Genomic DNA, 17,654 nt, shown 5'->3' with positions numbered 1-17,654 from the left:
TATATCTATAACATATAGTATACACAATATAACATATTATACATAATGCATATATTTAATATATATATTAAAATTATTAAACAACTTTAAAGAGATTCTAAAACTCTAGAAAAAAAAAAGAATCATCTGATGAGTTTGATAAGATGCAGAATCCAGGTTCCAGGATTCATCCCCAGAGACTGATGAATGGATCTGCTCATTATTCATAAGGCTCCTATACTTCCTACAGTGAGAATAAAGACTATGTATCAATGCCTATTATTTACATTCGAATGACATAGTTGTTTCTAATGGTTAGTATTGCCATTTTCATATATATATTCATTCATTTCATTCATATGCTTTATCTATAATCTTTTTGAAATTTAGTTTTGTTTTTAATATGCCAAAAATTTGTTATACTTGCCATCGGGTATTATATAGTAGGAAAGTAAAGTGTTCTGGGGTGAGCTATATGAAGAGAGTTCTTAAAAACAGTAGCTCAACAAATGTTCACAAAAGGTTTCCAGCTATTTTCCTCTTAACTCCAGTTTAGGGCAAAATACTAGCATTAATAATGCTTCTTTTAATGCTTTCAGTCTGTGGACTCAAGGCTGTGCAGCCTATTAGCTTTGTGTAGATTTTTATATTTATTTTGCAAGGTCGCTTACCGTATGGCTTAAAATGAAGTCGTTGTGTTGAGTTATCAATACAAATATTTATATTAAACTTAGTGTTGGAAAAAAGCTGACATGGAAATGCTGCAGTAGTGCTCCAGATCTTCCCTGAATTCGAATTAATGTCAGCTGCATGATATGTTTCTCTTATCCTGAAAAATATATGGGAAAAAATACTTAGGAGAGATTGTAAGAAACTTCATGTTCAGTTTGCTTTAGATTTAAAATATGGAAACAATCAGCACGTGATTGGTGGTACAGTGCTGTTAACTAGGCCAGATTGGTAAAGATTACAGTTATACCAAGACAACCATAAAAGACTGTTCTTTAGATTTCCCCAGGAGCATCTCTTTGAAGCAATTAAGAATATATTGGCATTTATCAGGCATGAAAACTGACTCTGAATCATGAAGACTTCCTTCATTGACATTAATTTTGAAGCTGAACACCTCCCCTTGGTTTTTGCTAACTTTCTCAAGCTGGAAGTCACTCATTTTGATTTAAGGATTTTGGTAAATAAATTATCTTGTTTGTGTTCCATTGGTAAATACCATTCTTGGCTCAAAATTTTTGGTTTTTACACAAATCTCTGGATTTTACATAAGTAATTTAGCCCAAAAGACATTTGCACAAACTGAATAATTCCTTCTTGCTCCAGTGAGTCAGAGAATTGCAAAATAGTTTATCCTTGGAGCCAGAAGCCTTGAGTTTGAATGCTGACTCTTCCCCTTAGTAATTTTATTGTCAGAGGCAAGTTATTTGATCAGTTCCTTTGATTGTACAATTAAGGATATTTATATCTACTTCAAAGGTTTATGGCAAGGATTACAAGTGAAAACGCATGTGAAAGAGTTTCGTAGAATGGAAGCATATACCCATGTGATGTATCATAACTATCATATATTATTATAGCTGAATCCCTTTTGATTCATGTTATCACCCACATGTAGAATATAACATAAGATTATTTGCAACTTAGATATTTAAAATGCCTTTGATAATGAATATGAAATTATGTTTTTTGTTAATTGTTCAGACATCTAAATTTTGTAGTGCTATTCCTGAAGAGAACGTTATACGTTCTGTGTGTAGAATGTATGTTATACATTCGATGTAATGTATCAATAGGAATTACATCCTTAGCATTCATTCTCTTTGTGCAGCATTAAAGTAGTGCCATGCTCACTTAGATAGCTTAATTTCTATGCTGTTAAATTCCACAGAAACAGCCCCTTCTTGAGGGGCCTGATAAATGAAAAAGTGCATGGGCTGGTATGTGCCAGAATCACCTATTTCTGAGTCCCATCCTCATATTTGCTGATTCAATAGATCTGTGGAGGAATCTTCACTTCCCCTACTAGCAGTTTTCCAAGTAAGCCATTACTGCTGCTGCTCCATAGCTACAGTTTGAAAACCCATTGTTCAGGATAAATATTTGGGCGTCTCTCCTCTCTTATACCCGAGGATAAAGATCTAGACTCCAACTTCTGGTGGAGGAGTTTCATGATTTAGTATTCACCATATGATAGGATACTATTCCATGCATACATGATTTAAGCTTCTCCTGTTTTTCAGGAAATAAATTTAAAATGCAAATTTATGACCTATTCTCTCCTAAAACTTTGCTGAGCATCTACTGTGGCCAGAACTTTGCATATGCTATGCCATTTTATTGTATTTTTTACAAAAATATGACACATTGCTTGAAAGATGTGGCTTAAAAGCATGTCAAAAAAAGAAACCAGATCCAACAAGTTAGAGACTCTCTTTAAAGGGTATATAACAGGAATATTACAAACATTTTAGGTATGTTTAAATATTAAATAAAAACAGACTAAACTGGATACATAAATCCATTCTATTATGACCCTCTTAAAAAACCTGGCTTTCAAACTCAATTTGGTCTTCTTTTGAATTAAGAGGGGTTGGACAGTGCCTAGTACATAGTAGATCTTCAATATGTTGTTGTTGGATGAATAGTATGTGTAAAATATAATTAGGCATTTATAAATTTAATCATTTTATATATGAGCATACATCAAAAAGGATTATTGAAAATTAAGATAAGTATGTGTAAATATAACCTATCTCTTCCTTTCACTACACTAAAGTTTATTATTATTTGGTCATCTGTTTTAGTTTCATGGTTACTTTGAAAGGAACCATTGAGAAAAATTACATTTAGGAACTCAGAAAATGCACCATGAGCTAGTGACAAACCATCACATAAAGTATTTTGTGTCACTATTACATCCACAAGAAGACTTCATCTGAGAATATTACATTATGTTAAAAAAGGAAGTGATGGGAAGGACTAGTAATAAGTGTTTTGTCAATGGATTTATACTGAGTGATATCTTGTGATATTAAGATGAGCTATTGCTCATGCTTAATGGGTAGAAATGATCATATCTTAAATATAAAATGTCAAGTTCCTGGCAATGCTTGTCAGTTTGTGACAGTGAGTAGTTTATTCCTAAAAGAATCAATATTGATATCTTTAAAGATGCTAATTTAGCCATCCAAAGAGTCATTTTATTTTATTTTTCTGTGAGCAAGAGTGAGACATTAATTATTAAATATTTTCATGGATTTGAGCTGCTAGGTTTAGTTTAGTTTAGTTTAGTTTAGTTTAGTTTTTTTGTCTGTATGCCTTTCAGTTCTTCCAGCAGGGTTACAAGCTTTTTAGGACAGAGACCTTGCTTTTCTGTTTGTTTGTTCCACTTTTGAATCTCTCTCATGCGTGGACTTGTTTCAAGTCATTCAAATAGCCTTTAAATTAATTATTAAATAAATGATTCCAGTCTTTATCCCAAATGATCATTTAGCAGGAAGCTGCTATAGCTGATAAATAAGTTAAAGTTTATTTATATGTGTATTTATTATTTTTATAGTAGCTATAAATAGATAAAAATTAAGAGAAGGAAAATGCATGAATTTTTCAAAGCTTTTGGGAACCCTAGCAGCAGAAGAGATGGGGTAATATAAATTTTAACTGCTAATAAGAAATTGGTCTTAAAAAACAGAAGCTAGCTTTACATTATAAGTTCATTTTAAATAAGTAAAAAGGGGACCAGTGATGTTTTTGTAATATCCTCTAATGAACAAATTAGTTTTTCAATGGACAAACACCCATGCATTTGTTCATTATTCTGGAAATTCATTCAAGGTAAGATTGAGTTATTAAAAGGAGGGCAGTCTCATCATTCTAAATAGTATATCCCAGGTAGGAAGGATAAATCTATGCTAATTTGGGACACAGCCAGAGAAGTCAGTCAGTTATGCCATTAAATAAGAAATTAATTCACTGCAAACTAAACTGTCAACAAATAGCAAGGGCAGGTGTGAAATCATTAAACATTTAACTTTAACTGAATTATCAAGAAAATAAAATGATTTGACTAAAAACAACAAAAACAATACTAGAAGTGAATCAATGAACTAATTTGTCATGAATTTATATTTTTCACTGTTAAAATATATAAAAATTTAACATTTTGTATTCAAAATTAATCAGTTCAGTGCTGTTATAAAACAGACAAATTTATGCCGGCACAGAAATTTCAAAGTTTCATGAAATAGCAAGACTCACTTTTTTACTTTGTCGCAGAAGGAGGCCAGACTCTTATTACTGCCTTGAGGTACTTCAACCAGCTGAATAGAACAACCTGTCAGCTTAAAATAAAAACTGTCAAATTAATATGGTTTGATGTGGAGAAAACATTAATACAATTCTACATTTTTAATTTTGTTTTAAAGAGTCTGTCCGAAGGGCACCGGGGTTGTCTCAGTGTTTGACTCTTGGTTTCGGCACAGGTCAGGAGCTGGCATATTTGTGGGTTCAAGCCCCACATCAGGCTCTGTGCTGACAGCCTGGAGCCTGCTTGAGATTCTTTCCCTCTCTCTCTGCCCCTCCCGCACTTGTACTGTCTCTGTTTCTCTCACAATAAATAAATAAACTTAAAAAAAAAAGATTCTGTCCGGAAGGAAGAACTTCCCGTCCTATGGTCCTTCTAGCTGGATTTAGAATCAGATTGACGTGAGACAGATTAACAGGAGAAAATCAAATTTAACAGACATATATATGTATGTATGGGGAATCCACACAAGAGATTCCAAAGACAATGAGGCAACTTGAAGCTTATTTGAGCTAAAGAGACTGGTAGGAGTCTGCGAACACAAAGGGGAGGAAAGCCATTCACAAGAAGATGAAAAGATGTGTTTGAAAACAAAGGTTGCCCTATTTTCTAGATAAATTCCTTGGGTAAAGGGGAGTCTCTGTTAATAATTGTCTTCTTTCCAATGTAAATTCAGGCAATTATGAGGGAAGCAAAGTTTTTCCTGCATCTGCTGTGTATTTATTACTTTCAACTTGAAATTAACTTTATGCCCAAGTGGCACATTTTGGGTTATCCCATCCTATATCCCTTCAATTCATTTTGTATTTATTATTTATTTATTTATGTATGTATGTATGTATGTATGTATGTATGTATGTGGATTTTTTAGGTGAGGTAATGCATACAGAAAAATGCATGAATCTTAAGTAATATAAGTTTTGAGGAATGTATACAACTGTGCTATCAACAGCACGATAAAAATATAGAACATTTCCATCACTTTAGAAAGTTCCCCCACATCTCCTTCTATCAAACTACATTTATTTGGTAACTACTATTGAGATTATTCAGATTTCTAACATCTTAGATTAAGTGTGTGTGCTCCTTTCTGGTTTCTTTCACTTAAATGATATATATTTTTAAATTTTTCTATGTTGTCACACATCAGTTGTTCATTTTTTATTGCCAATTAGTACTATTCTATTGATGAATATTTCACAGTTTCATAATTTGTTTATCTATCTTCCTGTCAATGGACATTTGGGGTGTTCATAGTTTTTATAAGGAAAACTATTAATTTTTACATACAAGTATGTATAAGGACCTGTGTTTTATTTCTTATGAAAAAATCCATAAGTGACTCAGTCAGAAGGTGGGTACATGATTAACTTTAAATGGAGTCATTTTTGTTTGTATATATTGAAGCTATTATTAGTTACATAACATTTACATTTGTTGTATTTTGTTGTAATACATTACATTTGTTGTATTTTCCTGATGAACCTTGTTGTCATTAAGAAATGACCCTTTTCTTTCTCTAATAATGCTCTGCCTTGAACTGTACTTTTTCTGGTATTAATTAATAATAATAATAAAATAGAGCTTTTTGTTTGCTGATCAAAGGCTACATCTTCTGTTTCATTTATTTTCAACTTATTTGTGCCTTTCTTAAGTTCATCTGTTGTAGTAGTAGTTACATTTCTTTTATCTAGTTTGTCAATTTTTCTCTTTTACTTAGAATGTGTAGTCCATTTATTGAGTATATTTATGGATATTATTGGATTTAAGACTGCCATATTCATTTTGTTTCTATTTGTTTATAATTTATTTTTCTATTTTTACTTCCCTTCCTTTTTGGTTTATTTGATTTTGTTTTCTTATTTAATTCTGTTGGATTTTTAGTTTTTCTTCTCAGTATTATTTTTTTTTAATAGCTATACTTAGAAATGATTATATGCATCCTTAACATATCATGGTGTACTTAGAATTAATACTGTACCAATGCAGTTAAAATGAATGTAAGAATTCATAATAGCTAATAATGTTTACCCCTTCCATCCTTTATGCTAGGTTGTCATGTATTTTTTGTCTCTCTATATAAAATAACTCTCAGTTAAATGCTGTTGTTTGCTTTAAACAGCTATCAAAATTTAAAAGTAGTTTTTCCTATTTACTAATATATTTACCATTTTTACTGCTCTTTTTTCATTTTTAGATTCCATCTGGTGTCATTTTCCTTGTACTCAAAGCACTTTAGTATTTTTGTGTGCATGTTAGCTGGCTAATTTCTCTCAACATTTGTTTATATGATATCTTTATTTTATTTTATGTTTTGAAGTATATACTCAATTGATACAAAAGTATAGATATACATACATACATATATATGTATATATATTTTGTGTGTGTATAAATATGGATATATATCCTTTAAAATGTCATTCCATTGTTGGGGTACCTGAGTGGCTCAGCTGATTAAGCATCAGACTCTTGATTTCGGCTCAGGTCGTGATCTCACGGTTCCTGAGATGAGGCCCGTGTTGGGCTCTGTGCTAACAGTGCAAAGCCTGCTTGGGATTCTCTTTCTCCCTGTCTCTCTCTGCCCCTCTTCCACTTGCAGGCATGTGCTCGCTCTTGCTTTCTCTCTCTCTCTTTTCCCAAAATAAATAAATAAACTTAAAAAATAATTTTAAAATGTCATTCCATTGTTGTCTTGCTTCCATTGTTTCTGATAGAAATTTGCTTTAATTCAGATTATTGTTCTGCTGTGTGAAATGTTTTCCCTCTCTGCTCTCTTTTAGGATTTTCCTTTACCTTTTGTTCTCAGGTATTTGAGCATGATTTGTCTACATGTGATTGCCTTTGTATTTACTCTGTCTGGGACTTGTTCAGCTTCTTAGATCTATAATTTGACATTTTATACCAAATTTGAGAAATGGTCAGACCATTATTTCTTTAAGTTGGTTTTCTATTTTTCCTCTCCTCTCCACTAGCATTCCAAAATTGTCCATGTTATCAGCTTCCTTGTCACATAAGTTTGAGTCCTTGCTCATTTTTATATAATCGTTTTATTTTCTCTTCTTTAGTTTGGATAATTTTTCTTATTTTTCTTTCAAGTTTACTATCTTCCTCTCTGTTATCTTCTATATGTTTTTAAGTACACCTAGTGATTTTTCCATTTCAGATACTGTGTTTGCAGTACTAGAAAACGCATAGTCTTTATTTTTTTGTAGTTTCTAGCTTCCTCTTGAGATTCTTCATTGGTCTACTCATTATGTCCATCTTTTACTTTATCTACTTCAACAGTGATAGCCACCTTAAAGTCTCTGTTAATTTCAACATCTGAACTATGTCAGGATCTCTTTGAATTGACTGGGTTATTTTCTTGATTGTGGGTCAAAATTCTCTGCTTCTTTACATATCTGTGCATCTATTATTATATGTTCAGCATTATAGATGACACACTATAAATTGTGTTGTCTTTTTTACAAAGTATACAGTTTTTCCCTGGAAGGCAGTTAAGATCTTTTTGGTCTCTTTAGCCTTTATTTTATTTTTTGTTAGGCCATATCTATTTTGGCAGGTGCAGCATTCACTCTAGAGTATATGTTTAACACTCTTAAGTGATAGCTTTGGGTATGGGGTGCCTGGGTGGCTCAGTTGGTTGAGCGTCCGACTTTGGCTCAGGTCACGATCTCACGTTTCATGAGTTCGAGCCCAGTGTCAGGCTGTATGCTGACAGCTCAGAGCCTAGAGCCTGCTTTGGATTCTGTGTCTCCCTCTCTCTCTGCCCCTCCTCTGCTCATGCTCTGTCTCTCACTCTTAAAAATAAAGAAATAAATAAACATAAAACAAAACAAACAAAAAGAGATAGCTTTGTGTAATCTCGATTGAATGCCTGAACTACTACTCAGCTCAGTGCCTTCTCTTGCTAGGTTAGAATTAGAACTTATACTACATAACTTGTACTTGTGTGTGCTAAACACAATCACTTGTCCAAAAACCTACAGTAAATCTCATACAGGTTTCTGACTCCCGCCCATTGCATACCTCCGCTGGCACTCCGCCTGGAACTGCAGGCTGTGCCTGCTCAAACTTAGCGATATTGCTGCTCAGACTGGGCTTTACTAGCCTGCTCTGCAAGCAAGAAAGTGCCCCCATGAGGAAGTGAGGATGATGCAACACTGCGGTGTTTATCAAAATGATAAACTTTGGTAAAGTTGACCTCAAGGACGGTGTCCTATACAGCCTTTTGTTCAGTATCTGAAATCAGGAGAAGTTATATTCTAAGTTATATTTTGCCTTGATCATAAATAGATGTCCCTAAAATTCATTGACTTAAAATTTTTTTTTAATGTTTATTTATTTTTAAGAGAGAGAGGCAGAGTTTGAGCAGGGGAGGGGCAGAAAGAGAGGGAGACAGAATCTGAAACAGGTTCGTTCCAGGCTCTGAGCGGTCAGCACAGAGCTCGACGCAGGGCTCGAACTCATGAGCCATGACATCATGACCTGAGCCAAAGTTGGCTGCTTAGCATACTGAACCACTCAGGCACCCCAAATTCACTGACTTTTAATTCAGATCAGTTGAGTTGCTACCTCCTCTCAAGTGCCTCAGAATTAGGTATTTCCTCTCCTGTGAACTCATTCTATCTGTTATTTTACTCTGTTGCCATTATTTGTTGGCAAGTTAATTTGAGCAATATGCTATTTCTGAATTCAAGTGTCATGTCATTTCTTTGCATTCATTATGCCTAGTATATCATGTATATTTTAAGAATATGATGATTGTTGAATAAATGAGGAGTCCTTTTGCTTCACCCTGTAAATTATAGCTGCAGTAATGTTTCATTTTTTTTTTTACTGTTTACTTCCAGTTTCTCTTGTGTCTAGACTTAGTGTAAGCAGAGAAATATTCAAATATTATACAAGAAACTCTGTGGTAACTAAATTGATTGGAGAACTACTGATGAAACCATTAGGATGAAGTGCACAATTATTGCTTAATTTCCTACTCTTGGAATGATCCCAATAGATGTTGCCTGCCAACAGCATAATTTAGGAGTCTCTGGGTAAAAGGACATTTTTCCTACCATAATGATATAAAGTTTTAATTTATGACAGTATGACTCAAAAATATCAATCAAATGAGATGTATGTGTTTTTTATGTATGCATAATAATACAGTAAGAATCAAAATTACTTTCATCAAAATTTCCAGTTAATATTTTTTATCAAATAAAATGTAAGGACTGTAACACTTTATTTAGTTTTGATGAAATTGGAACTTTAAAATGATGTACCGTTTTAATTTTTTCTTCAGAAAAAGTCATTAATTTAAGAACACAGAATTTGTGAATAATAAATTATTTTTTTACAAATAATATCAATACGTTTTCCTATTAAGGTGAATGACCCTTATTACCAAATTAATCCAGTACATTATTGAATGATTCTTTCAGATTCTTTTTTTTTTTTTTTAGGCCAACATATGTGATACATACATACCTCTGTATTCTCTGGCTGTGTACTTTCCCAGGTCCTGGGTGGAAAAGAACCTTCAGAAAGCATCAGAGAATGTTTCACAATGTTCATATTTCTACTTCTTTTATTCTTTTCTTTTGGCATGAAGTTAGTTGAGAAGGATGGATATGTAGAAGGGATGCTACTTTCAAATCCTATGTGGTAGTTATGATTTTCATTTTCTGATTCTCTCTCTGAATTAATTTTATCCAGACTAGTGGATGATGGAGCTGAAATATTTATTCTGTAATCATCACCACCATGATATTTTCCTATGGGGTTTCCACAAGAGCTTTGTTTGTTCATATTTTCAGGATTTGGTAGCACAGAGCGCCTAAAACCAATTACTGGTGTTTTCCCAACTTGGTGACAGGAGAGTTCTGAGGTCTGAGAAGTTAATTCATTCAAGGGTATTTGGTGTGTTTCATGTAATGAATGCCTTGTTGAGTCCCAATTTGGTGCATGGGGTACACAAACAGTGTTTTCTTCAATTTCACTCTGATAGAATGGAATTTTAATCCTGATCTCATCTACTAGCTGATCAAAACCCAGACTGACGTGGCTAGGGAAAAAGGACTGATTTACAGAGTGAAATTCTTGGTGCTCATGCTGCTCTTCATGTGATTCACTGGTATTTAGATCTGTTTTCCAACAATATGCCATTTTTAATTTTATGTAACTGAGAGGATTGACTCTGCTCCAGATATTGACTTGGTGATATTATGAAAGATGATAGGAATTTTCCTAGAAAAAGCATAAAAGAAAAAAATTCTTCGATTAATGAGAAATAAAAGAACCTGCAAGAAAGGAATATGATGAATAAATATAAACAATTGTTTTGAAGCTTCTCCTTAGTAAATGAAATGATTCATGAATAATCTAAAACTCCATTAGGTTTCACAACATTAAAGTATGTTGGGGGACTATTGACTTTAGATTTGTGAAACTCCTATAAGCAAAAAATAAGTCCACATGAATTATGACAGGAATTATGACAGGAATTTCATGAATCAATCAAAAGTCAAGGGGAATCCCTTTGAATTCCTTTACCTACTGAAGATCCGGTCATCATAGAATCATTATCTCCCTCTGTATTCAATCATCTACAAGCATGCTAGCATGTTAAAGTCTCTTATTAGCTAAACAGTCTCTTTGAAGAGCAATTGCTCCATTGCTAGACATAGTTTTAACTTTTTTCTTCTTTCCATAACCAATTATCTTGTGGGTTGGCTAGACTCTTTCTTCCCCTTCCCAAAACTCTTTAAACAATTGCAAACTTCTTTCAACTTCTCCAAAGTGACTTTTCATTACATTCACCAAAAACTTCATGTCAGTAAATTCAGTTGACATTGGTCACTTTCTATTTTAATTTATCTCTCTACAATATTTGATTCCATTCACCATGCTTCTCATTTAAAAGTTTCTTGCTTTCTTACTTGGACTCTCTCTGATACTACACTCTCTGAATCCTTCTGTGTTTATTCTTTCTCAAAGACTCCTTTGCCTGTTACTCACTTTGCACCTGACCCTTGTCAGAGCTTCTTTACTTCTCAATTATTCTCTCCTTCTAAGTTATTTCATACTTCCTGTGGTTTAAAGTGCCATTTCTATGTCAATGGCTCCAGCCTTGACTATTTTTATTACTACCTTCTCAATATTTTCACTTGGAAATTTTTCTTAACCTCCAAAAGAAAGTCTAAAACTTGGATCATAGTCATCCAAAAACCTGCTCCTATTCCAGTGTTCTCTGTGATGGAAAATGACTTGACCATCAACTCCGTTGCTCAGACCAGAAACCAGAGTTTCATCTTTAACTCTTCCCTCATTTTTATTCTTCAGTATAAAATAAACTGCCAGTTCCTGTAGGATATCTTGCTCTCTCTGTCTACCACCACCACAATCTTGGTCTAAAACTTTTTTCTTGTCTCCTGGAATGTGGTGTTATCTCTGAAACTACTTCTACATTTTCTGTATCCATTCCTTGTGTCCTATAATCCACTTTTTAATATTTTAATGATATGTTTAAAAGACTCACCAAGTATCTCCTTGGATATAGCTTTCCAGTGGTTTTAGTGCTGCCTTAGGATAACCTCTATAGATGTTACTAATGTAAGATTTCTCTTTCCCATTAATTAGATCATTAGACCATGTTAACCTTTCCCACTTATAGCTCAGTACCTAGAACTTTGGTTTACTCAGTAAAACCAAAAGTTTGGTTTACTGCTTGTTTGTATTTGTTGAACAGATGATTTAATAAGTTACAAAATTATAATTGAGTTATAAGAAAATGAAATTAAAAAATATTTGTGTCACTCATATGAATTGATTAATTCCTTTCACTTTTATGAGTTTATTAATTCCCTTAATAATTATAAGTGTTAAGAATAAAAAAAGTTAAAGGATAATTATCATAGTGATTCACCATCAAATATGATTCTTTATCAGTGTTTTGCAATGGCAACTGAATTTTTTTCCTTTAGTGCTAAGATTTACTTAGAACTCATAATCCCCTAAGAAATAAGTGAATTAGATTTATTGTACTACTTTGCTCAAGAAATTGAACTGATAGATTTGGCAAAAAATATTTCAGTTCAATCCAGTCAAGAATTGAACTGACAGGTTTGGGAAAGACTTTTAAGAGATATACACTTTTACGAAGTGTATAGAATGAAGTGTTAACCAAAAAAAAAATCTATAAATTGTTATTCTAAGCTATCCTAATTCATGGGTCACATTATCTAGCCACAGTCTCTTTTTCAGGAATTGCCATTTTTTAATCTTCACATTAGTAGTGAATACTATGGTTCATTAAAACAAATGAGACTCCTTCATCTGTCTCTGTCATGGAACTCAGGATTGTCATTGGTATGAATTTAACTCTGACAACCAGAGTCAATATCCTGTTACAGTCTTCCTTAGACCAGCCTGCTCTATCTTAGCTTAAATATGATAAATGTGGCTATATTAAAGTGACTTTAATAATGTGACAAATAATACCCAAATCCAGCAAAAGGAAGGGAATAAGAAAGACTAGAACAGAAGTAAGTGATACACAAACTAAGAAAGCAATAAGACAGATTAATGAAACAAGTTCTTTGAAAAGATCAGCAAAAAACAAAATCACTAATGAAAAAAGAAAAATAACAACAAACATTACAGAAATACAGTTGTAACAGAATGTTATGAAAATATACATGCCAACAAATTAGACAACTAAGAAGAAATGGATAAACTCCTAGAAATATATAATCAAAAGTAAAGAAGGAAGAAATAGAAAATTTAACAGACCAATTACCAAAAATGAAATGAGAAACAAAAAACTCTCCAAAAAGAAAAGTCCAGGACCAGACGGCTTCACAGCAAATTCTACCAAACATTTAAAGAAGAGTTAACAACTATTTTTCTCAAACTATTGCGAGAAGCATAAGAGGAAAGACTTCCAAACTCATTCTGTGAGGCCAGTATCACCCTTATCCCAAAACCAGATAAAGACACCAAAGAGAGAGAGAGAGAGAGGACTATAGGCCAATATCTCTTATGAATGTAGATGCAAATATCCTTAACAAAATATTAGCAAACCACATTCAACAATATATTTAAAAAATCACACCATAATCAAGTGGGATACAAGGGTAGTTCAATATTCACAAAACAATCAGGGTGGCTGGGCGGCTCAGTCAGTTAGGTGTCTGACTCTTGATTTTGGCTCAGGTCATGATCTTGCAGTTTGTGGGTTCAAACCCCACATTGGGCTCTGTTCTGACAGCACAGGAGCCTGGTTGGGATTTTGTTTCCCTCTCTCTCTCTGCCCCTCCCCTGCTTGCCCTCTATCTCTCAAAATAAATAAATAAAACTTTAAAAATATGAAAAAAATATGCACAAAACAATCAACATGATATGTCACATCAATAAGAGAAAGAAAAACCATATAATCATTTCAACAGATTCAGTAAGAGCATTTGACAAAGTACAAAATCTATTCATGTTAAAAAAAAACCCTCTACAAAGTAGGTCTAGAGGGTACATACCTCAACATCATAAAGGCCTTATATGAAAACCCACAGCAGCATTGTACTCAATGGGGAAAACCTGAGAACTTTTCCCCTAAGGTCAGGAACAAAATAAGGATGTCCACTCTCAACATTTTTATTCAACATAGTACTGGAGACCCTAAGCACAGCAATTAGACTACATAAAGAATAAAAGATCCAAATTGGTAAGGAAGAGGTAGAACTCTATTTGCACATTACATGATACTATATATAGAAAACCCTAATGACTCCACCAAAAAACTACTATAACTGATAAATGAATTCAGTAAAGTAACAGGATACAAAATCAACAGAAATTGGTTGCATTCATATATACTTATAACGGAGAAGCAGAAAGTGAAATTAAGAGAACAGACCTACTTGGGGCCCTGAGTGGTTCAGTCAGTTAAGTGTCCAACTTCGGCTCAAGTCATGATATAACAGTTTGTGGTTTTGAGCTCTGCATCGGGCTCTGTGCTGACAGCTCAGAGCCTGGAGCCTGCTTTGAATTCTGTGTCTCCCTCTTCTCTCTGCCTCTCCCCTGCTCACTCTCTGTGTCTCTCCATATCATATAAAAAATAATTTTTTTATAAGAAAACAATCCCACTTACAATTGCATCAAAACCAAAAAATATATCTAGGAATAAATTTAACTAAAGAGGTGATAGACTGTACTCTGAAAACTATAAAACACTGATAAAAGAAATTCAAGATGACACAAAGTAATGGAAAGACGTGCCATACTCATGGGTTGGGAGAATATTGTTAATATGTCTGTACTCCTCGAAGCAATCTATACATTTAATGCAATTCCTATCAAAATGCCAACCACATTTTTTTTACAGAACTAGAAAAGCAATCCTAAAATTTGTATAGAACCACAAAAGACCTTGAATATCCAAAGCGATCTTGAAAAAGAAAAACAAAGTTGGAGGTATCACAATCCGAGACTTCAAGTTATATTACCAAGCAGTAGTAATTAAAACAGTATGGTAATGAAATAAAAATAAACATATACATCAATGGAATAGAATAGAAAACCCAGAAATAAACCCACAATTATATGGTCAATTAATCTTTGACAAAAAAAAAGAATATTCAATGGGAACAAGGCAGTCTCTTCAACAAATGGTGTTGGGAAACCTTGACAGCTACATGAAATGTAATAAAACCAAACTGCTTTCTTTTACCATACACAAAAATAAACTCAAAATGATTAAATACCTAAATGTGAAACCTTAAGTCATAAAAATCCTTGAGGAGAGCATAGGCAGTAATCTTTTTAACATCAGCTGTAACATTTTTCTAAGTATGTCTCCTGAGGAAGGGAAACAAAAGCAAAAATAAACTATTGGGATTACATGAAAATGAAAAGCTTCTGCACAGTGAGGGGAACAATTAACAAAACTAAAAGGGAACCTCCTGAATGGGAGAAAATATTTGGAAATGACATCCAATAAAGATTTAGTATCAAAAATATATAAAGAACTGATAAAACTCAACAGACAAAAAAATAATCCAATTAAAAAGACATGAACAGACATTTCTCCAAAGAAAGATGGATAAACACACACATGGAAAGATGCTCAACATCCCTCATCGTAAGGAATATATAAATCAAACTACAATGAAATATCACCTCACATCTGTCAGAATGGCTGAAATCAAAACCACAAGAAACAACTATTGGCAAAGATGTGGAGAAAAAAAAAACGCTCTTGCAGTGTTGGTGGGAATGCAGAGTGGTGTAACTACCGTGGATAACAGTATGGGAATTCCTCAAAAAGCTAAAGATAGAACTATGCTATGATCTAGTAAATACTGAATATTTACCACCCAAATACAAAAACACAATGGGGGTGGGATAGAGGGGAAAGTGGGTGATGGGCATTGAGGAGGGCACCTGTTGGGGTGAGCACTGGGTGTTGTATGGAAACCAATTTGATAATAAATTATATTTAATATAAAAAATAAAAAATACAAAAACACTGATTCAAAAGGATATATGCACCCTTATGTTTATTGTGGAATTATTTACAACAAGCCAAACTATGGAAGCAGCCCAAGTGTCCACTGATAGAGAAATGGAGTGGTATACATACACACACACACACACACACACACACACACACACACACAATCACACACACACGCACACATGCACACACAGAGAGACACACACAGTGGAATATTTTTCAGCCATAAAAAGCATGAAATACTGCCATTTGTAAAACATGGGTAGTGCTAGAAAACATAATGGTAAGCAAAATAAGTCACTCATAGAAAGACAAATATCACATCATTTCACTCATATGTGGAATTTAAGAAACAGAACAACCAAAGGAAAAGAGAGAGAGGGACAAGCCAAGAAACAGATGTTAACTATGGAGAACAAACTGATGGTTACCAGAAGGGAGGTAGGTGGGGAATTTGGGGAAATAGAGCATGGATATTAAAGAGTATACTTATCATGGTGAAAAAAAATCAATGATAAAAAATTTAATTTAAAAGTGAAAAAAATGCAGCGCCTGGGTGGGTGGCTTAGTTGGTCAAGCATCCAACTCTTAATTTCAGCTCAGGTCATGATCTCGTGGTTTCATGGGTTCAGGCTCTGTGCAGGTAGCATGTGGCATGGAGCTTCTTGGGATTCTGTCTCTCTTTCTTTCTCTCTGCCCCTTCCCCACTCATGCTGTCTCTGTCTCTCTCAAAATAAATAAATAAAACTTTAAAAAATTTAAAAACAAAAAAATGTGATTTTCGCTTTAAACATTAAAAAATAAAGTGACTTGTAATTTTTAGTGGCTTCAAAGAACTGATAGAGTTTTTTAAATTATTTTTTAATTTTGTAGAGCCATTAAAAGAGGTCTTTAGGGGCGCCTGGGTGGCACAGTCGGTTAAGCGTCCGACTTCAGCCAGGTCACGATCTCGCGGTCCGTGGGTTCGAGCCCCGCGTCAGGCTCTGGGCTGATGGCTCAGAGCCTGGAGCCTGTTTCCGATTCTGTGTCTCCCTCTCTCTCTGCCCCTCCCCCGTTCATGCTCTGTCTCTCTCTGTCCCAAAAATAAATAAAAGTTGAAAAAAAAAAGAGGTCTTTAAAGGTCTCAGTGGTCTGATCATGAAATTAAAGTTTCCTTTAGACTGTACCATTTGTTGTTAATAATAATAGTGATACCTAACATTTTTTGAGACCAACTCTGTGCTACTGCTCTATATACATGTACATGTTTACGTGTATTAACACATTTATTTCTCGTTTCAACCTGGGATATTATTATTACTACTTAATAAATGAGAAAACTGAGGCACATAAAAGTCTCCAAGTTGTGTTTACAGATTTGTTATAAGCAAGGATTAAAGAGAGGCATATGGGGCTTCTGCACAGCTCAGCCAGCTAAGCATCCAGCTCTTGGTTTTGACTCATGTCATGATCTCACGGCCCTGAATCAGGCTCTGTGTTGACAGTGTGGAGCCTGCTTAAGATTCTTTCTCCATCTCTCTCTGCCCCTCCCCTGCTCTTTCTCTTTCAAAATAAGTAAACAAAAACAACATCTAGAACATGGCTGAATTTAGACATTGCAACACAGTATTAATTCAGCTCAAACTCTCTCTAATGAAAAGAGTTGAGAACTTTAAAATTTTTATTAATAACAATATTTTTTCAAGCATTTCTCACAGCACTAAAACTTGAAATGGGTTAGATGCCTCTCTGAAAAATCTCGTCATCATGAGACAAAGGAGAATGAGAAATACCTGTATTGAAAATATAATAAAAAAACTTCCAGATTCACTTTTTCAATATTAAATTTGGTGATTTTAAGGAATTTCTAAT

The 17,654-nt window shown here is 33.8% G+C and overlaps 1 protein-coding gene across 5 annotated transcripts in view; it reads right to left on the bottom strand.

Annotated features, from left to right (window-relative positions):
* Window positions 1-17,654, bottom strand: part of PIK3C2G (phosphatidylinositol-4-phosphate 3-kinase catalytic subunit type 2 gamma) — a 347,688-nt gene that overhangs the window by 311,079 nt on the left and 18,955 nt on the right. For all 5 annotated transcript variants that reach the window (XM_006933551.4, XM_045061454.1, XM_019834592.3 and 2 more), the window contains exons 2-4: window positions 9,782-10,540; window positions 4,249-4,331; window positions 651-808 (exon numbers count right to left, since the gene is read on the bottom strand). In XM_006933551.4, the coding sequence (XP_006933613.3) occupies window positions 651-808; window positions 4,249-4,331; window positions 9,782-10,459 (919 nt within the window). In that variant the 5' untranslated portion in view covers window positions 10,460-10,540. The remainder of the gene's footprint in view (window positions 1-650; window positions 809-4,248; window positions 4,332-9,781; window positions 10,541-17,654) is intronic.

Source organism: Felis catus, chromosome B4 (genome assembly GCF_018350175.1).
Source record: "Felis catus isolate Fca126 chromosome B4, F.catus_Fca126_mat1.0, whole genome shotgun sequence".
In the NCBI taxonomy this organism is placed as follows: Eukaryota; Metazoa; Chordata; class Mammalia; order Carnivora; family Felidae; genus Felis; species Felis catus.
Note: the sequence above shows the minus strand (reverse complement) of the source record. Positions and strands in the feature narration are given on the sequence as shown.